Raw genomic sequence first — 27,260 nt, 5'->3', positions numbered from 1 at the left:
CATTGTATAATTATTGTTATGACAATATCGATTTGGCACTACCATAGTTCTGACACAGAAATAAATAATGGAAAAATGGGCATCAATAAAGTAGCTGAAATAGATGAGCCTATTGTACCAAGGTCAATTCTTGGATGTGCCCAAACAGAAGAAATTCACAGTTTAGGTGGGCTGTTGATAAAGACATAATAGAAGAAAAAAACAAAAAATGAACAAAATAAAATATAGATTTTATTAGAAAACAGCTGCTTGTGGCTGCCTTCTTCAAAACAAACAAAACTCAGAAACATCAGTAAGTATCTACTATGTGCAATGTACCTATTTTTACATTCAGCTGAAGCCTACTCAATGTTTTTAGTTGTTAAAACAAAAAATACTGGATCATATAATCTTGATGTCATTTTATATTAAAATTCTGAAATACAAAAATCATAAAATACCTTGGTCACTGATGAAAAAGAAAAGTAATCTACACCATTGTGAAAGCTGAGGCAACTTTCTTTAATTTACTCAAACTTATAGATTCCTTTTTTCTATGCTTAAACAATAATGGCCCCAGCTTCCTTACTAGCCTCTCTTCCTCTTTTTGGGGGGTTTTAAGATTACTCAAGCGCAGTAGTAAGAAAGAGGGAAGGAGTAGAACAAGAAGTTCAATCTGCAATGAATTGAGATAATTCATTACCTTCAAACCAGACCTGAGGACTGGGTAAGTGAAAACCAGGGAGAATAAACATGTAGAGGTAGATTCCTAAAATTCTGGGAATCTATCTAGCTGGTTTGATAGTGAATACATAGTCCATGTACACACTGGATGGAAAAAGGGTCTTATTTCCTGCTTTCTAGTACCTTAATTCTTTCTGAGTTCCTGTCTTCATAACTTTCAGTTCACTCAGATATCCCATTTCTTTTATTTTCTTCCCCCCACCGCATTTCTTAAAAACAAACAAAAATCCCCTGGGGGGGAAAAGAAAATTTATGTTGACGGCATCCCTCCAATACAACTGCCATGAGAGATTTCATTGTCCCTTTGGTATTGGGACAATAATATCTGAGCGCTGACATACTGAGAAAATTGTAAACTAAGTCTGCAAGGGTTCTATATGCAACTATTTAAGTCCACTAGCAAGATCTAGAAGTTTTAAACTAGACTCATAAGAGGTAAACTAAAGGTAAATTAGTTTCACTGTATTTTATTTTATTTTTATTTATTTATTTAGAGACAGAGTCTTACTCTGTTGCCCAGGCTAGAATGCTGTGGTGTGATCATAGCTCACTACAACCCTGATCCCCTGGGCTCAAGCAGTATCCTCCAACCTCAGCCTCCAGAGTAGCTAGGACGACAGACATGGCCTATAGTGCTTGGCTAAGTTTTCATTTTTTTTGTACAGATGGAGTCTCATTACGGTTCCTGGGCTGGTTTCAAACTTTTGGCTCCAAGCAATCCTTTCACCTTGGCCTCCCAATGGGCTGAAATTACAGGCATGAGCCATGGCACCCAGCCTGGTAAAATAATTTTAAAGTCAAAGTTTAGGACTTTACTTTTATAGGGCAGGAACAGTAGCTCATTTCCATAATTCCAGCACTTTGGGACACTGAGGTGGGGGGATTACTTCAGGACAGGACTTTGAGACCAGCGTGGGTAACAGAGAGACCCCACCTCTAATTAAAAGGAAAAAGAAAAAAAGAAAAACAACCAATTATACAAAGTGCGTCATAAATAACAAATACCTAACAGAGTGAATTGTTTAAAACCACCAAAAGCAATCCTGGTTTATCTTAGTTAACTACATTAAACTCCTTCTATTTACAATCATGCCCTGTCATCTGGTGACAGGGCATGATTGTAAATAGTTCTAAATCTCATGATTGTAAATAGTTCTAAATCTCATGAAATGCTCTTGGGGAAATTTCCTTTCCCTCTTCTCCCAGTTCTAAATCTCATGAAATGTTCCTGGGGAAATTTCCTTTTCCTCTTCTCTCAAGATTTTAATAGCATCCAGAATATGTCAGATATACAAATAATCATCCTTAGGTTTGATGTTATAGTAAGACAATACCTTTTTCTATAATTCCAAGAAAAGCAAAATACTTATAATACTTAAATACATATAAATCTAACTACGTAGAGGATGTGTATCGTGAAAACTACAAAATTCTAATAAAGAAAACTAAAGGAAATATAAATAAACAAAGAGACATACCATGTTCATGGATTGGAAGACTCAATACAGTGGAGTCAACGGTCCCCACAGTGATTTATGGACTGTACACAACTGTAATGAAAATTCTATCAGAATTTATTGTAAGTATAGACAAGGTAATTTTAGAATTTATATGAAAGGGGAAAGGAATTAGAACAGCAAATTTTATTTTGTAAAAAATAACAAAAGTTGGCCAGGCACAGTGGCTGACGCCTATAACCCCAGCACTTTAGGAAGCTGAGGCAGGCGGATCACCTAAAGTCAGGAGTTCAAGACCAGCCTGGCCAACATGGTGAAATCCCGTCTCTACTAAAAATATAAATCACCATGTCTGTGGTGCCACTGCACTCCAGCCTGGGCAACAGAGTGAGACTCTGTCTCAAAAAAAATCCCAAAACACAAAAAACCGAAAGTTTAAGGAATCACACTACTTGATTTTAAGCCTTACTTTGAAACTATAGTAATCAAGAGCATATGGCATTGGCAATAAAACATATACATACATCAGTACAACAAAATAGAGCCCAGGAATCAATCCATGTAAATATGGCCAGTTGATCTTTGACAAAGATGCAAAATCAATTCACTTAAGAATGGAAAGTCTTTTCAACAAATGGTGTTAGAACAACTGGTCAACCACATGTAAAGAAAAAAAAAAAGAACCTTGATCTAAACCTCATACTATACAAAGTTTAACTCAAAATAGAAAGCAGATCTAAATATCAAAGGAGAAACATCTGAAAGAATACACAGGAGAAAAATCTTCTGGCTGGCCATGGTGGCTCACACCTACAATATCAGCACTTGAGGGCAAGGCAAGCAGATCTCCTGAGTCCAGGAGTTTGAGACCAGCCAGGGCAACAAGGTGAAACCTCAATTCTATAAAAAATATGAAAATCAGACGAGCATGGTGGCATGCACCTATAGTTCCAAAAACTCAGGAGGCTGAGGTGGGAGGGTCACTTAAGCCTGGGAGGTAGAGGTTGCAGTGAGCCAACAATTGCAACACTGCAATCCAGCCTGGGGGACAGAGTGAAACCCTGTTTTAAAACCCAAAACAAAAATAAAAAACTCTTTGGGTAAAGAGTTCAAATGTCTAAGTTAGATTTCATTAAATTTAAAAACTTCTGCTCTGTCTGAAAACTGTCAACAAAATAAAAAGACAAATTATGAACTGGAAAAAATATTTTGAAATCGCATACCCAACAGAAGACTCTTATCCAAAATACAGACAAAACTATCAATACCCAATAGGAAGAAAATTAACACTCTCATTAAAAATTAGGAAGGGATGTTAATATATCACCAAAGAATAAGGATGACAAGTAAGTACATGAAAGGATAGTCAACATTATTAGCCATTAGAAAATGAAAACTAAAAATACAATACGATAGATAGTACACATGAATTAGAATGACTAATATATAACTAGCAAATAAAGATCAATAGAAATAAAAAACAAAAACCATAAAACATCTATAATTCCTGACATAACAAGGGAAAAAAATTTTGGAATATGCTACTCAAAATTTTTTTTTAGAGGGGGCAGGGGGCACAGAGTCTTCCTCTGTTGCCCAGGGTAGAGTGCAGAGACGTGATCTTGGCTCACTGCAACCTCCACCTCCTGGGTTCAAGTGATTCTCCAACTTGGAATTCTCCTGCTTCAACTTCCTGAGTAGCAGGGATTATAGGTGTGTGCCACCATGGCTGGCTAATTTTTGTATTTTTAGTAGAGACAGGGTTTTAACAGGGTTGGCCAGGCTGGTCTTGAACTCCTGACCTTAACTGATCTCCCTGCCTTGGCCTCCTAAAGTACAGGCATTACAGGTGTGAGCCACCACACAGGGCCCACTCCAAACTTTTTTCTATGCAAATCTACATATATAAATACACACATATTTATAAAGAAACAGAATTTTACTTCACGTACTGTTTTGTAAACTGTGCATTTCACTTAATGTACTACTAACTTCTTTATATTTCAGTATCACTTTTATATCAGTTTTCTGTTTGTTTGAGATGGAGTTTCACTCTTGTCACCCACACTGGAGTGTAATAATGCCATCTCGGCTCACTGCAACCTCCACCTCCCAAGTTCAAGTGAGTCTCCTGCCTCAGCCTCCCAAGTAGCTGGGATTACAGGCGCCCACCACCAAGCCGAGCTAATTTTTGTGTTTTTAGTAGAGATGGGGTTTCACCAGGCTGTCCAGGCTGACCTCAGGTGATCCACCCACCTTGGCCACCCAAAGTGCTGGGATTACAGGCGTGAGCCACCACACCAGGCTTTTTATATCATTTTTGAAATGGCTGAATAAATTTCATTATATGGATATATTGTAAATTAGGTAAGTTACCCTCATTATCAAATATTTGGGTTGCATCTGGTATTCATTATTATTAACAACTTTGCTATAAACATTCTTATAACTATATCTTTGCAGCCATACATCACTGAATTCCAGAAAGGCCATTCGAATGTACTTTGATAGTACAGCTTCCCTAACATTGGGTATTATTATTTTCCTTTCGTATATTGATTTGTAAGAGCTTTTTATATATTACAGATAACTGTGCCATCACACATACTACAAAAATCTTTCCCAAACCATGGTCTGCCATTCAGTTTTGCTAAAGGTCTCTTTGGATGAACAGACTTTTTTAGGGGGAGGGGCATGGGGGAGGTAGTCAAATCTATAAGAGTGGTTAATTTAATATGAGAATGTTTGTTTGTTATAATTGATATACTTTGATTTTTCTCATTCTTTACGCTTTTTGGTTTTTATATTTGTTCCCATTTTCTCCTATGGTTTGTTATATTATGAGAGTCTCATTTGTCTCACTTATTTTTCTTCTAATTATTGAAACAAATAACCTTTTATTTTATTGAAATTACCTATAATCCATATTACTATAATTTTAAAAATAAAACTTGCTCTAATATTTATATTTAATTTACAAAGAATTTATTTTATTTGGAAGCACCACCGATTCCTTTTTTTTGAACTACCAATTCTTTATATATCCCTGCAAGTTTTTCTTTTCTATTGGTTTATTTAAAAAAAAACAAAAAACAAAAAACAAGAGGCTCATATGAAATCCAGCCAGTATTGGGAGCTCAGGTGGTATCTGTCAAATATTGTATAGGTCTCTGATCAACTTATTTACGGAAAACATGAGATACAATCAAGTTTTGGTTTGTTAAAAATGGGGAAAGAGTTACAATTACAGAGACCTATGAAAGGATGTTTTTACATCACTGGACATTGTTGTAATTTAATGGACACACGCCATTAAAAGATCCTTCCATTGTGCCAGATTCTTATAAGAATAAGTTTCTTGGCTGGACGCAGTAGTTCATGCCTGTAATCCCAACACTTTGGTAGGCCGAGGCGGGCAGACCACTTGAGGTTAGGAGTTCAAGGCCAGCCTGGCCAACATGGTGAAACCTCTTTTCTATTAAAAAGACAAAAATTAGCTGAGCATGGTAGTCCCAGGTACTTGGGAGGTTAACATAAGGAGAATTGCTTGAATCCAGGAGGCAGAGGCTGCAGTGAGCCAAGATTGTGCCACTGCACTGCAGCCCCAGCCTGCCAACAAAGCGAGACTCTGTCTTAAAAAAAAAAAGCGGGGGGGGGGGGGGGTTCTACAGGTAAATGTAATGCAAAAGTAAAAGTTCTATATAAGCATCCCTAAACCAGGGAAGGTAGTAGCGGATAGCAGGAGTGATGACAGAGTGAGAGAGTAGGGTTTAATATTGAGACCTTGTAGCTCACTTTAGAATTTTTTCCTGCTACATTAGAACTGGTTCCTGTCTAAAATATAATGAGCTAAAAAAAGTAAAAGTTTAGAATAATACTGGATGAAATACTTTAAAAACTGAGCCATGTCTTCCTTTATATCTGAAACTACCTCACTGTAATGATTAGTGTTCTTAGGGGGCATATTTTTCCTTTAATATCCATGATTACAGAAAGAATTATTTTCATGTTCTGTAACTAAAAGGCCAATTGGCTCATAATATTTATTATATAATTTGCTTGAGTTTCTTGAACTTCTTAGTTTAGTATTTTTTTTATGATTATTATCAAGGCAACAATTAGTAGAATGTCATACAACAAACCAAGATCACACTTACTATTAAACTGAAATCCTGCATAATTATCTTTTTACTCTCTTTTTAAAACAAATGAAAAAATAATACAATAAAAATATGAATAAAGGCAAAGCTAACTGTTTCTCAGCCCTCTTTTCTAACCTAGTCCCATTCTGCTGAGAAAAGCCAATGGTAAGAGCCATTTATCCCATTTATCATTCATTGTACACAAATGTATACACACACACACAAAAGCATACACATATAGGTTATACAGAGTTCATTCTTCTTTTTTTCTTAACTGAAACAGAATCATTCTACAGGCATCTGCAAGTTTTCAAGAGGAACTGTGTGTACCTTTTAGATAGCATGCTTAATTATCTTAACTAGCAGACAACTGAGGAAAACAGCTGTTTTTCAAGATGAATAACTGCATACTGGATCCAAACAGATCATACATAGAACTGATTAATACAACAAGATCATATACAGAATTGAGTTGTAAAACAAGATCACACATAGAACTGACTAGTATGCCAGCAAACATAGATCCTCATAAGTAAGTCTTTGAATAGTTTTAGAGATCAAAAAGCTTTCCCAGTTGTGTATACTGTTTCACTGCTGTACAACTTGAGGGAGAGGGAGAGTTTCAAAACCCAATCAGAAAGGTCTGAAATCTAGTTTTTTTTTTTTTTTTTTTTTAAAAGAGATTGGGTCTTGCTATATTGCCCAGGTTGGACTCGAACTCCTTGGCTCAAGTGATCTTCCTGCCTCATCCTCCCACGTACTGGGACTATAGGCATGTCCTACCACATCGAGGGATCTATTAAATTGAGCAGCACTGACCTTATTCTGTAAGATTTAGTGAATCTTTTAGCCTTGGGGTTGTTAACAGGAATCTTATTTTTACTTTCAATTCATAACTCAGATAATTATGTCCCAGAATTTGTTCATATTAGAGGATTTAATAGTAAAATTCAAGTCCACATAGACTTTTATTTTTTAAAAGGTGAGGCATATACTGAATTTGAAATTTAACAAATTCCTAGTGGCTTTCTGCTTTATATATCAGAAACTTGAGTCTTTCCAAATGTGACTGCACTGAAGAGTAAGTCCATTTCTTAGTGCCCTAAGATTCTCAGTGAAAAACTAAAGTTTATTCATCCTTTAATGTTGAGAGCTTATAATATTTATAAAGGCAGGCTAGAATAAGACAATATTTCCCTTCCTTTGATGAAAGGTAAGGGTCTGGAGAATGGGAACTCTATCCTCTACACACTTATTCTTACATTTTCTATAGAGACAAGATAAGCTTGGTAGTAAGCTGCTAAGTCCACTGCAAGTGACTCATACTAGACAAGAGGTACGTACTATAGGGAGAGTTGAAGAAATCTTCAGGTTAGTTAGAAATAACTAGAGAGGAAACCATTTAGTATAATTTGAAATAAGAATTGATGTCTCCTTCAAACTTTAAATGTGCTAAGTTATATATGGTATTAGTCCATTTTCACCTTACTATAAAGAATTACCTAACACTGGAGTAATTTATGAAGAAAAGAGGTTTAACTGACTGACAGTTCCATAGGCTTAACAGGAAGCATGGCTGAGTAGGCCTCAGGAAACTTATAATCACGGTGGAAGTCGACGGGGAAGCAATCACCTTCTCATGGTGTTAGAGAGAGAGTAAGCGAGAGGCAGGGTGGCATAAACTTTTAAACCATCAGATCTCATGAGAACTCACTATTGCAAGAACAGCATGGGGGAAATATGCCCCCATGATCTAATCACCTCCCACCAGGTCCCTCCCCCCAACATTGGGAATTACAATTCAACATGAGATTTAAGTGGGGACATAGAGCCAAACCGTATCATACGCCTTCAAGTTTAAAATGTAGAACATGATTATTTACATAAGGCTGCATACATTTGTAACAATGAAAAATTTCAGATATTCATTTATTAGGTGGTTTGGTAACAGTTTATTAATTCATGATTTTGGGATTTACTCCTTGAACAATAAACACATATGCAATTTTCACTAACGTTATTATGAGTTTTGTGTATATCAAGAGGATAGGAGGAGATCTTTATGCATAGAAATCTACTTAACTTTCTCGGAGTAGTCCGATCTCTCAGTTAAATAAACATTTTGTAAGCCTATACAACAATTTCATAAGACTATCAATCAATTGCAGTCTGCTCTCTTGGTCCAATATTATCTTTAAATAATATTAAAATGTTGAGAAAAGTGGGTGGAACAAAGTACATATATCTAACTGAAGTATGATTTTCCTCTTTAATCCCAAAGGTAGATGTAAAGCACCACTGTCAGCAACACTACATATTTATCTGAAGGTACATATCAATCTATCACAATAATTCTAGCATTTTAGTTTATTCGGAGATGAATTTTTATTTTCAAAATCATCCCCTTTATTCCTTTCTCGAATTGTGATTTTATACATCCTATTATTCTCCAAGTTACTTTGTTAGGGTAGGGATATTTTAATTTGTACTTACTTATTCTTATTTCGGCATTCTCATTTTCATTAAGTAGATCTGAATGTATCAGTGTTTTCTCTTAACATCAAATAAGTTCAGCAGGGAAATTAGTCTGTGATTATTTGCTATCTGAATCTTAATTTTATCATTTCTTAAGCTTTTTTTTTTTTTGGTAGATATAAGGTCTCACTATATTGCCTAGGCTGGTCTCAAATTCCTGGCCTCAGGCAATCTTCCTGATTTGGCCTCCCACAGGGCTGGGCTGTGGTTACTGGCATGAGCTACTGAGCCCAGCCCTCTATGTTATTTCTTAAAACTGCATGTGAATCTACAATTATCTCAAAATAAAAGGACACAGCTACTTAGCTCCATTCTTAGGTCTATGTCATACTTTCTACTTTTTCTAGGTATGCATTATCTGCAAGTCACTAAGTTTAGGGTCTTTTGAGACTCTTTTATTTAATTATCACCACCCTGATATACTTTCCTATTACATTTTACACTGTTCTTAACACACCCACCTTTCCTATTATTCTCTGAGATCCTCAAGGGCAGGGATAATGTCTTATTCAACATTTTTTCCCCTAGTACTTGGAATACTATCTAGCATATAAAAGGCAACCAGAAAATTTTTGCTAAATGAACAAATGTAGAAAGTTTATTTGGGCGGTAGAACACTGGAGATGTTTTTGAATAACCGTACAACCACCATTACACAAAATATTTGAATTAAGCAAGTCTTATTTCTGGCCAGTCATATCTGAGTAAGACTGTGGAAAGGATAAGGGGAGGAAGTCTATGAATACTACTCAGTGCTCCTTGAAGTAGACTAAAAATAAAATAAATGACTGTTTCCTAAATAATTACATTTACAAAACTAATGCTCTAGTAACTGTCCATTCTGGATTTGACAAATATGAAATGATTTATAGTAGATGCTTTAAATTTCCTGCTAGAAATCTCCAAGCTTAATAGAAATTTAAATAAGAGGCATTAGTTTTCAATTTTACATATATATTTATTGAAGAAACATCATTGAGCACTCGTGTATGTTAAAGACTATACAGTTTATATTGATTTCTCCTTAAAATAAACTTTTGTACCGTCAAAAATATGGTCATATACGGCTAATACATTTTTCTAGCATCAAAAAGCTAAAAAGGCTGGGGGTGAGGCCTGAGAGGCCAAGGTGGGCAGATCACCTGAGGTCAGGAGTTCAAGACTGGCCTGACCAACACTGAAACCCCACCTCTACTAAAAATACAAAAATTAGCAGAATGTGGTGGCTTGCGCCTGTAATCCCAACTACTTGGGAGGTCGAGGCAGGAGAATCGCTCGAACCCAGAGGCAGAGGTTGCAGTGAGCTGAGATCCTGCCTCTGTACTCCAGCGTGGGTGGTAGAGTGAGACTCTGTATCAAATAAATAAAAAAAAGAATTATTTTCTCCCACTGTATTAAAAAATCAGACTTTAAAAGTTATTAAGCATGGACTAGGGTAAAACATTGAGCACGGAATTTTAGAAAAAAAATTGCTGAATAAAGGGAGAAAATTTAGGAGGTCTGGGTTTTGATTATATCTGACACTGACTGACTCAGTCATTACACTTTAATAAAAGAGTGGCAATCTGAACAATTAATAAAGATTGCTGAAGCTGCAATATTCTCTTGTGAGCTGTAAAGCTCTATGGCATCACAGAATTGGCTCTGTGTCTGAAAATCAACTCTAGACTGCTTTCTTAATCCTTTTAGAGGTTTTTTAAAGAGCTGAAAACCTAAAGTAAAATTTATTTTTGTTTGGAAAATATTTTTCTTCATGTGTTTAATATATTGATTTTTTTTTTTTTAAAGAGAGACAGAATCTTACTCTGTCACTCAGGCTACAGTACAGTGATGTGATCACAGCTCACTGCAGCCTCAATCTCCTGGGCTCAAGCAATACTCCCACCTCAGCTTCCCAAGTAGCTGGCACTACAGGTGCATGCTACCCTGCCTGGCTAATTTTTAAATTTTTTTTTGGCAAAGAGCGGGGGGATCTCACTATGTTGCCCACAATGTCATGAGTTTTATATCAAAGTTGCTTATTAGATCTACAATATCTGCATATTTAAGAAAGTTGAGAGATCCTCTGAGCAGGAGACAAACCGATGATTCCTAGATTGCTGAAATGTAAGCTTTCTCCACGTATATTCATAAAGTATAGCATCATTTTAGCTTTTAGATCTTAGGCAAAGCTTATTAACCTTGCAGTTTCTCAGTTTTTAGTTTGTAAAACAGATGTAATAAAAGTACCTACACTTCAGTCCTGCTTGTGAGGATTCAATCTACTGAACACCTACTATATGCTAAGGACACAGTGATGAATGAAGCACTCCTCAAGCACAGTAAACACACAATTATGTATGGCTGTTGTTATCTTGGAAATGTCAGATATAGCTCACAGAATAGGACTCTGTGCAAGCTAAATTTATACAGACATCTTAACATTCTCTGTACATTTAAAAATTGTTGGCAAAAGAGGAAACTACAGGAGATTTATAAACAGGATTCTTTCCATACTCCAGATTCTTGTCTTCTGAAAGGCACTAATGATGCAGGTTGACTTTAGTAGGCCTTGAGCTATCTTTATATCCTTCATCTCATAAAACTCTGGAATTTCAACCAAATACTTTTACAAACATAGTTAACCAAAGAGGAATTTCCAATGGATTTTAGAAAACAGTTTTTCATTACAGAAGAGATTTGAATATGACTCATCAGTTTACATTACAAATTCTCTTTGCATACATGTATCTGGTAATTTGGCAAAAAACAGGTCTAGGTGTGTGACTACGGGAATATGTAAAGTAAAAGGGCAAGTTTCTTTCCTTTTTTTTTTGTTTGGGGGGAAACAGTCTTACTCTGTCACTTAGGCTGGAGTGCAGTGGTGTGATCTTGGCTCACTGAAATCTCTGCGTCCTGTGTTCAAGCAATTCTCATGCTTCAACCTTTCCAGTAGCTGGAATTACAGGTGTGCGCTAGCACACTCGGCTAACTTTTGTATTTTTAGTAGAGACAGGGTTTTGCCATGTTGACTAGGCTGGCCTCAAACTTGTGGCTTCAAGTGATCTGCTTACCTCGGACTCCTAAAGTGCTGGGATTACAGGCATAAGCCGCCATGCCCAGACTTGGAAGTTTCTCTATATCGTCAATTTATAAAAGGTTAGAGCATCTATAGTTACTGAGGGTTTCAGAAATCCTCTGTGAACAAGCAGAAAGTCTAGTAGGTGGGAAAATGAAAATGGCAAAGAAAGATAGAGGATAGTATTGCCAGAAGGTATAAGCCTTAAAGAAGCCAAAGATACGTACATAAATAGGGTTGAGTCATGATTTAAAAGCAGCCATGGCCTGTGAGAAAGAGGCTGATATCCCCTAATTCTGGGTCATAGAAGATGAGCAGCAAGCATTTGATAGAGCTGCAGAGGAAAGAAATGCTCTGTGGAGGCCTAGATTTCAAGACAGACCTACAGGATGTACAGTTCCAGCAACATGGGGTCAGAATGACTCTGCTAACATGTGAATTCTCATGAAGTTTCTGGGGTGGTGGAAGGACTATGAGCCTCGCCACAAGGAGTCAGCAGAGCCCAGGCTTGACTGGGCTGTGAGTGAATACTATACCAGGTGTGTAGGCTACAAAGACCAGCATCCAAAACCTTCAGCATGTAATTGCAACAAAAATCATATATATTGGTAGATTTGGAGAAGAGGACCGCCTTCTCTGAAGCTGGTCACAGCCTAATCTTATTTTATTTTATTTTTTGAGATGGGCTCTCATTATGTTGCCCAGGCTTATATTATATATATATATATTTGGAGATGGAGTCCCACTCTGTTGCCAGAATGGAGTGCAGTGGCACGATCTTGGCTCACTGCAACCTCTGCTTCCTGGGTTCAAGCAATTCTCCTGCCTCAGCCTCCCAAGTAGCTGGGACTACTGGCATGTGCCACCATGCCCAGCTAATTTTTGTATTTTTAGTAGAGACAGGGTTTCATCATATTGGCCAAGATGGTCTCGGTCTCTTGACCTCATCATCCACCTGCCTTGGCTTCCCAAAGTGCTGGGATTACAGGTGTGAGCCACCACACCTGGTCTCCCAGGCTGATTTTAAACTCCAGCGATCAAGTGATCCTCCTGCCTTGGCCTCCTGAACAGCTGATATTACAGGAGCATACTATGATTTTAACCCTATTAGAGGCCAAAATTAACAAGTTAAGAGGAATGGCCTAAAGAAGTAACTCACAGATGATTATATAACCTTTAATAAACAATTTTTAACTGCTCTGCAGAACTGTTTCTTGAATTTAAAAACTGCCTATGATCATGTCTCACTCCCTTCTGTTATCACAGGGAAATAAGACCATATTTGTAAGAAAACAGTAAAAACAGAACAAAACAAAAAAAAACAGATGTTTAAATTAAAGATAACTGCCAAACTAGAAAATCTTGTTAAGAAAATTATAACTGACAACTTGGGAGGCTGAGGCAGGCAGATCACAAGGTGAGGAGATCAAGACCATCCTGGCTAACATGGTGAAATCCCATCTCTACTGAAAATACAAAAAATTAGCGGGTCGTGGTGGCATACACCTGTAGTCCCAGCTACACAGGAGGCTGAGGCAAGAGAATCGCTTAATCTGGGAGGTGGAGGTTACAGTGAGCTGAGATCTTGCCAGTGCATCCCATCCTAAATGACAAGTGAGACTCCGTCTCAAAAAAAAAAAAAAAAAAAAGACAATTATAATTGAGAACTTAATGCAGACAACAACATAATGCTAGGACAATTCAGTATTTATCATTTTTAAGACTTGGTAAACATTGAAAAATAAGATTAAAGTACTTTGGAATAAAATGACAACTTCTATCTCTATATCTAGCCTTGAGAACAGAGTATTCAAATTAATTAACCATATACCACCTTATTAATAACCAAAGAAATATAAATTAAAACAATAAAATACCATTTTTTGGTCTGATTAGCCAAGCATTTTAAAGACTGATAATACTTAATGTTGATGAGTGCAGTGCTCATTTCTCTTAACACTACTGGTAGGTGAATACAATGGTACAGTCTTTTAGAAGAGCAATTTGACAATACTTACCCAGACCTAAGTGTACATGTCTTCTAATTTCACAATTCCATTTATAGAATATGGCTAACCAAAACATTATTAAATGCACCACTGTTATTTACAAAATGGATAACAATTTAAGTGTAAATTTACTGTTGAAATTACCATCAATAACGGTCATATTATTTACATAAGAAACACATATATATACCAAACACTCATACTCCAATCTGTTTTAATCTGAAATTCATTTCAACAGAAAGCCACACTAATTTATTGAGCAAAAGATTGTAGGTGTATTTCAGACATACATTAAAAACGGCTAGCGGTATATTTCAATATAAATAAAATCAGAAAAATGTTTCTGCTTTCGTATCAGGTCTCTGGGGGAGTACATATTAAAGGGAAAACTTCTATTATTTTAAAAAAATAGATAAGCAATGCTTGAACAAAGAGAATAAGAGCTACATCTTTCATAAATACCCCTTAAACCAATTAGGATTGCCACTTATGTATAAGGATGAAAAATGACTTTGTACTGATTAGCTGTTAATATAAAATAAACATATGCTACTATATAGTAAGAAATGCAATTAAGAGCTAAAATGACAGACACTTAATGAGACATTCATTAGGAGTTAGGGTAAACTGAATATAGAAAACTACATATTCCATATCAAAGCTGTATTGACTTATTTCAATAGCCTGCTGATCTTTGAAACTGTGACTAAACTCCATACACATTCACAACAATACAATGATGTCCAAAACAGCATTTTTAATATGCTGCAAATTAAAGTAATGGATGCCTTGTACTTTCCTTAGACTATTATACCAGCAAAACCATTAATAAGAATCAGGCTGGGTGCGGTGGTTCACATTTTGTAATCTCAGTACTTTGGGAGGCCAAGGTAGGTGGATCACCTGAGGAGTTTGAGACCAGCCTGATAATGGTGAAACTGCATCTCTACTAAAAATTCAAAAATCAGCTGGGCATGGTGGTGGGCGCCTGTAATCCCATCTACTCGGAAGGCTGAGGCAGGAGAATTGCTTGAACCTGGTAGGCAGAGGTTGCAGTGGGCTGAGATCGTGCCATTGCACTCCAGCCTGGGTGACAGCGAGACTCTGTCTCAAAAAAAAAAGGAAGCATCAAAACAGGCTTCCTAGAAACATTTGTATATAACTGCTAATTGTGCATTTATTTTCATTTAAATATGCATAAACATGTCAGGTGCAGTGGCTCATGCCTGTAATTCCAGCACTTAAGGAGGCCGAGGCAAGCACATCACTTGAAGTCGAGAGTTCAAGACCAGCCTAGCCAACATGTTGAAACCCCATCTCTACTAAATATACAAAAGTTAGCCAGGCATGTTGGCGTGCATCTGTAGTCCCAGCTACTCTGGAGGCTGAGGCAGGAGAATCGCTTGAACCTGGGAGGCAGAGGATACAGTGAGCTCAGATTGCACCACTGTACTCCAGCCTGGGCAACAGAGTGAGATTCCATCTCCATAAATAAATAAAATAAAAATAAATGTGCATAAATACCTACACAAATTTTCCATGCTATTTATCATATACCTCTTTAAATTCACACTTTACTTAGTGAGCGCATCAAAAAAGAGAGCTAGAATGGGCTTAAAATATTTGCTAATGCTATCTCTTGATGCTGTCTCCTGATTCAGTAGGCTCCTTACCCTTATATTTAGAGCACTGCCTTATATACATCTTCAGTGACAAAAGGGACATGACTATCATTCTATATAGCACAGAGTACACATTCTTTTAGGGATGCTGACTGATAGTTATAAACTTGCACATTAGTTATAAACTTGGACAGTGCCCCCAAAGCCTGACAAATTAGTTATATGCAGGATACTCACATCTGTATAGTGGCCTAGCATATGACATCGGTCACACTGTTTATCCCAGGAACGTCTGAAAATACATGAGTGGTCCAACATCTTAGGCACAGGACAGTATTCGCAAAGTGGGGCTGGACAGGCATACAGGAGGTGTCCTTTCTCAGAGCACAGGAAGCAGCTACGAACTTTCTATGTGGCAGAAAATCATAAAATCTCTTCAGTCTCAAAAGATAGAAGATTAATACTTCTTTTTCATTATAATCCCATAAAAAACTTTCTAATTTGAGATCCCAATAAAGGTTGAATCTTGAGCACAACTGTAAAATAACAAAATGTCCAAAACACTGTATGTATATTGTTTGTCAAAAAGGCTTAGGCTATAACTACTAGCAGCTGGCATTTATTCTTTATGCCTCTTCTTATAGGAATACTGACAAAGTTAAAGGTGTGTAAGAGGGAAAGTAGAATGAGGGGGATATCTAGAAGCTAAGTGATAGGAAGTACAGATACAGAAGAAGCTGTTTTGTCTGGAGAAGTAAAAACAAAAAAGGAACACGAGAGGGATCTGACTATTTGAAAAGCAGAAATTTGGAAGAGTTAGGAGGTAATGGAAGAAATGTTTGTTAAGAGCTTATTATCTAGTGAGGGAATGTCTACGATCTTCAGTTCTGTGTTGTTCTAGAGGCTGATGTGCCTGCTTAATGTAACTTACATCAACAACATTTAAAAATGTCCCAAATTATAATTTCTTTGTTTTTGGGATGGAGTTTCGCTCTTGTTACCCAGGTTGGAGTAACAAGAGCGAGGAGTGAACTCGGCTCACCGCAACCTCCGCCTCCTGGGTTCAGGCAATTCTCCTGCCTCAGCCTCCTGAGTAGCTGGGATTACAGGCATATGCCACCACGCCCAGCTAATTTTTTGTATTTTAGTAGAGACGGGGTTTCACCATGTTGACCAGGATGGTCTCGATCTCTTGACCTTGTGATCCACCCACCTTGGCCTCCCAAAGTGCTGGGATTACAGGCTTGAGCCACTGTGCCCGGCCACCCAAATTATAATTTCTAAGAATAAAAATCATCTACAATGAAATAAGCCTTCTTATGAAGTAGAAGGTTTACAAGTGAGAGGGGCCTCAGGAATCATCTGATTTAATCTTTTCATGTTATAGACAAGAAAATAAGAAGCGCAGAGGGTTAAATGATTTGCCTATACAACTAATAATGAGAAGGTAAATTGATTCCACATTTTTCTGACTCTAAATTTATTTTTATTTCTCCTACACTAGGCTGTAAGCTACATGAAATTTAACACACATAAAAAGATTTGAATTCTAAGGTTAGAGGGTTTCAACCTTGAGATTTTGATTTTACAAATGTGGAAAGGAGCAAGGCATATTTCACGTACTGGTGGTAAGGGGCAGTTTTTTGATAAATGGCCACGTTTGTCACAATTTCTACAGATAATGTTTTTGTTGGCTGAATAATATCGCTGGGTACATCTTCCACGTGATCGGTTATTAGCTATCTGGGCCTAAGAGAAAAAAAAAAATCAAGAATTAAAAAAAATGTTTCACTGCTGAATAAAAACCATCTACTACTCTTGCTAAAGACAACTATAAGTGAGTAAAGATATATCAAGCTTCAAGTCAGTGCATTACCTTGATAAAGCAAGAGAATTAATAGTTATATCTGTTCAACTTAGAACCTAGCCACAGGAGAACTTCATGATCTTTCTTATTCTCTTAAAAAGAGGTAGAAAAACATAAAAAGGAGGTGCCATAAAGGTACCACTAGTGCTTTTTGTCTGCCCTCCCGCCTGCTGAATGGGAGGCGTGCTTAAATTTTGAGTTAGGGAATGGCATTTTTATGACTTTGTCTTTTGTAAAGTTATAATAGCTATCAAATATATCCTTTCTTTTGAACAGCACAGGGTTACTGCCTACAAGACTAGGTGATAATTTCTATAAAAGAATGAGATAATTTCCTTCCACTGGAGTCCCTTTAAGATTCATTCATTCATTCATTCATTCATTCATAGTGACCCAATTCTAGCTGTCCCATATTCTAATGTAAAATCTAGGAACTTATAAGAGAATACCAGCAATGCATATCATATGGAATATCTAAAGAAGAACTGTAAATTCCAACCATGCTTTAGCTTGTTTGATGGAATTCCATCTTTAAAAAAGTTTTAGTCTTTTATTTGTTATTTTGCTGAACTGGCCAGGTAGACCACAAGTAAATACAATATCTAGCTATCTTCCAAAATCAATTTATAAAATTATTTTCTTTTTGTAGCATCTGCCACAATTAAGGCTAATAATTGACAAAGAAAAACACCTGCCACATCCTAAAAATAGACTAACCATTTCCTTACACCGAAGCAGCAGTTATTTCCGGTGTTGGTCTTTTTAGTGGTACCAGGCCATATGGGCTGAGAGGACTCACCACAGGAGAGCAGAAACAGAAAGGGAAAGGGGACTGGATGATTACAGCTACTGACTCATTCACAAAAATCAAGGCTGAACCAACTTTCTGAAGAGTTAAATCGCTCATATGCTAAAATCAAATATTTTCTTACAAGCCATTTAAGTTTGTTATAAAAGTTATAATAAATTATGAAGCAAGGGAAATTATTATTCTAAATTTTAAAAATAATTTGATTTTACCTCAATGTCTTTATCACTGATGAACCAGTTGATATCATCTCCTACAAAACAAATAAAATATTACTCAACCATAGCACTTTAAAGGACTTATAGATTGACAATAGATTATACAATTTGTAAGTACTCAAATTGGACCCCAAAGGTATAGTAAGAAATGGTGAATACATGAAATTCTGATTTTGGCTCTGTTATTAGTTGTGTGGCCCTGAACAAATACTTAACCTCTCTGAACCTCAGTTTCCTGACCTGTGAAATGGGTTAATAGTATTTGCCCTGTCTACCTGAAAAGTCCTATGAGAATAAATTGAAGTACGTGAAAATACATTGAAAAATATCAGACTACATACAAATATTAACAAAAAAAAAAATCAGTGAAGGGCCCAAAAATCCAACAGCAGATGCAGAATGAATTCTTCATTTCTTTTATCTGACTAAAGCAGAGCTTTACTGAGGCAGTTGTCACAACCCTTCCGCACCTCCAGGAGGGTCCACAGGAGGGAGACCACTGACACTGGACACTGAGACATAACAAAAAAAATTGGGTAAATAAGATCCTTCTGTACTTTGACTCCCTAAACTACCCCATTTTGTTAAGCTGGTATATAACCCCTGACTTCTTTTTTTTGTTTGTTTTGGAGACAGGGTCTTGCTCTGCGCCCAGGCTGTAGTGGTACCATCTTGGCTCACTGCAACCTCTGCCTCCCAGGCTTAAGCAATCCTCCCACTTCAGCCTCCTGAGTAGCTGGGACTACAGGAATGTGCCTCCATGTTTGGCTAATTTTTGTAATTTTTTTGAAAGAGACAGGGTTTTACCATGTCACCCAGGCTGGTCTTGAACTCCTGAGCTCAAGCAATCCACCCACTTCAGTCTCCCAAAGTGCTCACATTACAGGGGTATGCCACAGCAAGAGGCATAACCCCTTACTTCTATAACCCGGTAAACTCTTCAGTTACCGATTATTGAGTGCTCCTGAATAAACTTTGTCTTTTCTCCAGTTAACCTGTCCAGTATCAGTTAACTTGCAGGCCCCCAATTTGAATTCAACTTAGTAGAGGACAATCTTTTCTACCAAATATCAGTATTAAAGTGTGTCCACTAGCTTTTCATTCTACATGACATACAGTATAATGTTAAAAAAAATTAGACTCTGAATAATGTCTCACTAATAGGGTTAGGTTCTTAGCATTGTGTTTTATAACATCAAAAACAGCAAAATAAAGGAACAAAAAGGGAGGCCAAATATCCAGAAACCACTGATTAATCTAAAAATACAACTGTAAAAACCTAGTGGAGAAAATAAACCCCACATTTTTTTGTATCAGCTGTTTTCTTTGCACGAATGTGCAAATGGCTGCTATTCCTTTGGTCCACCCCTGGCCGAGGGGGAAGGGACCTATGACTAATGTAGAAGCTAAAGTGTTGACAAAAGGACTGAAAGATCTTTTTCTCCCTTTAAAGCTAAGATTTCCTCTCTCCTCCTACCTTACTACTTTCCTCTATCTCAAAAACACAAATCAAGCTTGACTTGTTTCTTTGAAAAACTTTTGAAGAGACATGAGGTAATCTACATTTTCCCAGGCCTACCAGGAATAAGTGTCTAGAGATATATTTTAAAATAAAATACTTTTACTAAGAAAACCATGAGGCTACTTTACAAAAAGACCAATCCATAGGTATGAAGAGATGCAGTGCTGATGATTATTTTCTTTGTAAAATTTGAAGCCTGTATCCATGTACTGAGAGTGGAGAATACATGAAATAGCAGCAGCTTCTATTCCTTCATCAACCAACCACACTATTATTCTTTATTCAAAGAATCCATGTATGGAGCATGCTTTGCTATTAACTTTCAAAGCTGCTTTTTGTATCTCAATGTCTTTCATCATTAAAATTCAAAATGAGGCTGGGAGCAGTGGCTCACGCCTATAATCCCAGCACTTTGGGAGGCCGAGGCAGGTGGATCACAAGGTCAAGAGATCGAGACCATCCTGGTCAACAAGGTGAAACACCGTCTGTACTAAAAATACAAAAATTAGCTGGGCATGGTGGTGCGCGCCTGTAGCCCCAGCTACTCGGGAGGCTGAGGCAGGAGAATTGCTTGAACCCAGGAGGCGGAGGTTGCCATGAGCCGAGATCGCGCCATTGCACTCCAGCCTGTGTAACGAGAGCAAAACTCTGCCTCAAAAAAAATAAATAAATAAAATAAAAATGACCACTTGAAATTCTGTTAACGATTAAGACTGACTTAAAATTGTTCTTAAAAAATGAAATATAAAATCAATGAAATGTAAAATGGCAACTGTAATCACTCTCTAAACTTACGCATAAACAGAAAACAGTGAAAAAGGAAGTTTGAGAGAGGGAGATCAACTCCATTCAGATTGTTTTAACATTTCTGTGGAATTCAACAATATTCTTATATACAGTTGTCCCTCAGTATATATGAGGGATTCGTTCCAAAACTACCCTGGTAGAACCAAATCCTTGCACAGTCAAGTTCAAGTGAGCCCTGTGGAACCTGCACATACAAAAAGTTGGCCCTCTGTACATGTGGGTTTCACAGCCTGTGAAAACTGTATTTTCAATCCATTTTTGGTTGAGAAAAAGCTGCTTATAGGCAGACCTATGCAGTTCGGACCTGTGTTGTTCAAGGGTCAACTGTACTAACAACTCCTCAAAACATTATAGCATATTCTTACTACAGAAAATTCATCAACAAGTATACAAACTAAGTTTCAACAATAGATAAAATCAGGATTTCTCAAGTGGTATATGAAGCAAAGACATCACCAGGAACACATAAGGCAATTCTCGGCCCTGTCACAACTCTAAGGTTCCAGTTTTGATTTGAACCTAGTAATCACAGCAGCTTCCTGCCTTTGATCTTTACCTATTCTGTTTGTGTCAAACTCCAAATCTCACCCCAAGGAAAGCTTTGTCCGGGACAACTCCTCAGAACTTCCACAAACAGCAAATTTCCCAATTTATTAAATTGTGGGTATGGTGCTTGACAGAAATGTGGCTTCTAGTGTTAACTCTGCTGCTAACTTATTGTGCGGTGTTGGGCAGGATGCTTAAGCTCTCTTAGTCTGTATGACAATGGGTTGGAATAAATGGCATCCATGGTGGCACCTTCTAGTACTAAATTTCTGATTCTAATTTTCTCTCATTACTGGAATCAAATACATTGTCACGTAGTCTAACTTACCTAAATTAAATCTTCCAGACCTTTGCAACTAACACAAGGCAATTCACCTTGTAGAGAACTTTCCATGTGTCCACCACTCAGTGCCATAGAATGCTAAATGGGACTGCCCTAAAGTGTAAAATTACGACTGTCCTAAGAATGCTCTATCATCAACCCATAGCTGCTTTATAAGATTGTTCTTGTTGATAACTGTTCAAATTTCAGAGCTGTGATCAAAGCAGTAGCTGATAATTCTTTCTTTGTATTAAATCGACTCCGTTTAACAAACATCTACTGGAAATTATAATGAGCCAGGTGCTAGGGGTAAAGAAAGATGAGAAGAGCTTATAGCCTAGTAGAAGACAAGGTGACAAATGAAAGGAAAAAGAAGGCGTAAGAGAAGGCCAAACAAATGCTATGGTAAATTTTAAAGAATGGATAATACTTTAATTTTAGGGAGAGAAGGAGAAAAGTTACAGAAAGCAGGGCCATAGAGTAAACTAATGAGGAATAATTTGCATATAATAAAATATACCCATGTAAAAATACAGGATTCAATCTGACAAATGTATACACCTGGGTAATCACTATTAAAATAAAATGCAGAACATTTCTATCATCCCAAAATGTTACTTTGTGCACATTTGTAGTCAACCCCCAAACTAGGGCAACCCCTGATTTGCTTTCTCTCACGATAGATTTGTTTTGCCTGTTCTATGACTTCACATAAATGGAATTATACATTATGTACCATTTTGTGTCTGTCTCATTATTGTTGCTGGGTTAGCAATCTATTCATTTTTAAATTACTGAGCAGAATTTTATTGTATGGACCTAACAATTTGTTTAGCTATTCATCTGTTGATGATATTGATATAGCTTAAATATATGTCCTGCCCAAATCTTACGTTGAATTGTAATTCCCAATGTAGGAGGTTGGGCCTGGTCAGAGGTGACTTGGGTCATGGTGGTGACATATAACCTAATAGTATATTTTTTATAATTTTCCCCTTATTTGTGCAACTATTCTGCTATCTTTATTATACATACATACAATTAATGCATGGCAATTATGAGAAACATCTTTATATGTATATGGTGATTCAGGGTCTATAAACTGCTTTAAATATGCATTTAGTCTTCAGAGTAACCCTGTCCATTATGCTTACATTATTGTTCACTTTTTTTTATGTGTATGCTTTCCAACATAATGCAAGAAAGGGCAACTTGTATTTTGTGGGAGAGGCAGTGGTAATTTAGCTATTTACCAATATGACTGCATTCACATTTCAAATGTTCTGGGGAAGAATTTGGGCTAGATTGCTGAAAGACAGAAGCCACTTTACCCTATGCTTTAGTAATACTTAATCTGCTTACATTTGGCTGTGTTAGAACAGCTGAAGATCATAGTTCCTTTACTAAGAGAGTAGCTATAGATAATTACAGAGCTGGTTATCATTACCTTTAGGGAAAATCTGACAGAGGTAGGAGGTAGTAAAATGTATTTCCAAAGATCACCAAAGATGAGACAGAAGGCTCAGTTCAGCATATCCAGTTGGTTATCTATAATGCATGTGTCAGGGACTAAGAATCATTTCCTTAGCCTAATTTCTATATAGCTCCTTCTTATAAGGAGGTCACAGATGCTGTACATTTTCCAGATATCCTAATTTGTTACATCTAAACTTGTGAAACTCATAATTATATTTCACCAAAACACAGGTATGATTCAGCATACAACGAACTAGAACTTAATATTCCACTAATCAGTGGTGAATTTGCCACTAGTGGTTATTTAAGAATGTAAATGCAACTTTCCTTAAAGAGTAAAAAGTTTCCATTTAATAGTGTCAAGTTAATTTTCAACAAATATTTACTGAGTATCTCTCATCTAGAAGACATTTTTGGAGACAGAAAGATGTCTTAGACATGGTGCTTGCCCTCAAATAATTTACCATATAGAATAGTATGTGCTATCTAGTGCTACTGAAAAAGCATTACAGTGTTAAATAACCATAATAATTGAACCTTTAACAATAAAAGGATAATTTAATTAACATCACGCTTTTTAAAAGGAAAAGGTATATACTATTTGGGAAAATTAGCTATTTAAAAAGCAATACTGAATTCTGGCTGTGAGAAATTAATTTATGATGACTACATCATCAAAACAGTTTCCCATATATAAGACAGCTTCTAAAATAAGTGTGGGCCAGATGCGGTGGCTGACGCCTATGATTCCAACACTCTGGGAGGCCAAAGCAGGAGGATTGCTTGAGGCTGGGAGTTTAAGACCATCTTAGGTAACAGAGTGAGACCTCATCTCTTACAAAGAAAAAAATACAAAACCTAGCCAGTTGTGGTGGTGCATGCCTGTACTCCCAGCTAATCTGGAGGCTGAGGTGGGAAGATGGCTTGAGCCCTGTAGGTTGGGGTTGCAGTGAGCCAACATGGTGCCACTGCATGCCTGCAGCCTGGGTGACAGAGCATGACTCTGTCATCAATCAATGAATCAAGTGTACAGGTCTGTTAGTAACCATCTGGCCCCTAATAATCTGTGTCTATACATTATAGACCATGAGCTCACGGTTAGAGATCGGGGAAAAAAGAAACAATAGCTGGTATATACTTATAATACTTCAGGAACCAAAACTTTGGACTTTTTCAATATCTATTCCTGTACTTGCATAATAAAATCAAAACTCTGATCCGAGATGACATTCTTTTAATGCTCTAAAACATAGTGAAATGTTAAGGGAAGAAAAAAGGAATAGAGGGAAAGGTTGTAAACAACTCTCCCACCAGTTAATACTTGAGGTTAATTTGGGCAATTATTCCATAAAAGTAATAGTATAAAAATTATTGTCCATACTTCCTTTATACATATCTTTTTTACATTTGCAATATTTTAAACCAAAAGGTTATATCTGTGATGTGCTTTTCCAGCTCTGTATTTTGCTCATGGTACTATTCCCTTGATCTCCAACAGCATCTCCCTTTTTGCCCGATTTTCCACCCAACCTAGTACCATTTTTCATGACTGCAAACTCTGAATAGCCTTTAAGGCTCAACTTCTCAAAACCAATGTATTTAGGTTGGTGCAAAAGTAATGATGGTTTTGCTTTGAAAGTAATGGTAAAAACCGCAACTACTTTTGCACCAACCTAAAATAGATAATATTCAGTAGTTTCTCATTTGACCTCTAGGAGGCATTTACAATTCTCTTGGCTGATAGAACAAAATGCTCTCCTAGCTCTTGTCCCACTTCGGGGTTTCCTCTTCACTAGTTACTTGGTATAATCCATTCTTTACCCATTTTCTTCTATAATTTTTTCTCCCAGATTATATTATATATGCCTATAGTGAGAACTACTGAATTTGTTTCTCTAGCCACGTCTTTTCTTAGATGTCTCACAGGTATTTCAAACTCATAATCACTAAAACAGCATTCTTTCTCTTTCTTAAAAAAATACAAACAAAACCCCTACTTTCCTTCCGTGTCTTCTATCTCAGTGACTTGTACCACAATCTGATTTCCAAATCAGAAACCTCAAATCAGATTCTCTCTCACTTTTCATACCAAATACTAATAAACAGGCTATCCAAAATAGCCTCAATGCCATGACTTCAGCCCAGGGCCACTTAATGTCTTACCCATGTTATTAAAATATCTTCTGACTATCTGTTATTGCACACTGCTTTCCATTCCACAGCTACTGAAGTAATTTCTAAAACAGAAATGTGAATACATTCTGCCCTGAATGATCCCTTGCTGCCTATAGGATACATATAAAATTCCTTTGTATCCTATAGAATGCGCCTTTCATGATTTGGACATTACCTGTTTCTCTCACTTCATTTTCCTAGTCCCAATGTTTCAGCTATGCCTAATAATTTCCCCAATTTTCTGTTGTTCTCTGCAGTTATGCCTCTACACATATTCTCTGGAATACCTGAATTCACCCCCAATTCATTCACTTGGAACTGGGACATGACCTTCAAGTCCCTACATCACCTCCACTGAAGTCTTATCTGTTAGCCCTGCAAAAGCAGTGATAATCACTCACAACAACTTTGTGACATCTGAAATTTAACTGTGTAATTTCTATCTTTGTATCTTCCAATCATCAGAACATGATTGCTTAGTTTGACAGGTATTCATATTTACTAAATAAATTAAATAACATTTCTGTCTCTTTTGAATTCCCTCTAGTAGTAAAAGTATTTTCTCCTTCAGTCATATTCTCAAAGCATCTTATCTGTATTTTGGAGGATCCTGGGCACTTTTAAACCCTGTATTAAGGGCTATGTCAATAAATATTTTATTTCTCTATATTAAAGTGCTCTGTGGACTGACACCACATGTATTTTATCTATCCAGTTATCAGCATATTATCTTGAATACTATGAAAAACATCAGAAAATTAAATTGAAAAGAAAAAGCAAAAAAGGAAACATTCATGTGGACAACTGTGTGAATACTGTTCTGAATTGGGGCACATAAGCCAGTAGATAATTTAATGAACTGTCATTATATAATTAAGTTTAATAAGACAGTTCTCTGTGTTTAGGGGAAAAACTTAGAATTTCTGTAATAATCAATTCTTAAGAATTAAAAAGGACTTTAAAACCTGCCATTATGGAAATAACACTGTGGTAAGAATGGAATCCACATCAACTAAGATAATTGCACATTTATAGATAATCGTGCTTATACTTAACCAGTGTTTATGGATTAAAGATCTTACAGACAAAGCTGCCAGATATTTGTCATATCCTTTCCTAAGCCCAACTCCACTACAGCAGATAACCCCTTGGGATCTTTCTCACTTCTAATAAGCAACTGAAACAGCCACAGATGAAGTTACTATTCCCAACTTCATCAGCAGCATCTGTTTTCAACGGAAACTTCTGAAATACACACAATGCCACATTCAAATCCCCTGAGGGCTAAGCCATTTACTTTATTCACTTACATTCTTCTGAAACTGCTCCCATTTTCTGTTTTGGTTTTCTCAAATTTATACTTTTTGTTACAACACTGGTCACAAAACTGTTTTAGTCATTAAAATTTTTCACTTTACAAGTGGAAAGTGAACACATTTAATATAAGAATTTGCAAGTACTGGATATATCTTCATAAAAAAAGAATACAAATAAAAACAAACAAAAAAGAATTTGCAAGTAAAGCATCAAAATGTTCATCTTATTTTAAACCATATTAAATTTACCAGAACAATTTATATTTTTAACATGTGTGTAAAAGAAATGGGGATTTCTTTTTTTGGACATAGGGGAGGAAGAAGAAAGAGGAAATAAATACAGGTGCTTAGTAGAGGGTTATACAGAGCTTTTGCTAAGTTATTAGTCATATGAAGGCCTTTGTCTATGGAGAGAGAGAAAAGACCTCATCTCCCATTGCCTCTGCCCCAAGTGTTCAGTCAATGAACCACCTGGCTTACAAAATATTTATTCAGAAATTTAAAATGACCCTCAAGTCATAATAAGAAACAAGAACAGAAAGGGAAAATATATCAACAGAAATAGTCAATATAACAAGATTATGGAAGTCGTTTTTTCTTCCTTTAAATATATCTACTATGGATGCCTGTTTCCACCTCCAACTCTCCATGAAAGGC

The 27,260-nt window shown here is 36.6% G+C and overlaps 1 protein-coding gene across 21 annotated transcripts in view; it reads right to left on the bottom strand.

Moving 5' to 3' along the window:
- The window catches only part of ZCCHC7 (zinc finger CCHC-type containing 7), a 264,591-nt gene that overhangs the window by 35,190 nt on the left and 202,141 nt on the right, over positions 1–27,260 (bottom strand). For all 21 annotated transcript variants that reach the window (XM_078372414.1, XM_078372398.1, XM_078372378.1 and 18 more), the window contains 3 exons: positions 18,434–18,474; positions 17,170–17,295; positions 15,784–15,954 (listed from right to left, as the gene is read on the bottom strand). In XM_078372414.1, coding sequence (XP_078228540.1) covers positions 15,784–15,954; positions 17,170–17,295; positions 18,434–18,474 — 338 coding nt within the window. The remainder of the gene's footprint in view (positions 1–15,783; positions 15,955–17,169; positions 17,296–18,433; positions 18,475–27,260) is intronic.

This window comes from Callithrix jacchus, chromosome 1, assembly GCF_049354715.1.
Source record: "Callithrix jacchus isolate 240 chromosome 1, calJac240_pri, whole genome shotgun sequence".
NCBI classification, from domain to species: Eukaryota; Metazoa; Chordata; class Mammalia; order Primates; family Cebidae; genus Callithrix; species Callithrix jacchus.
This window is presented reverse-complemented; position numbering and strand designations above follow the sequence as displayed.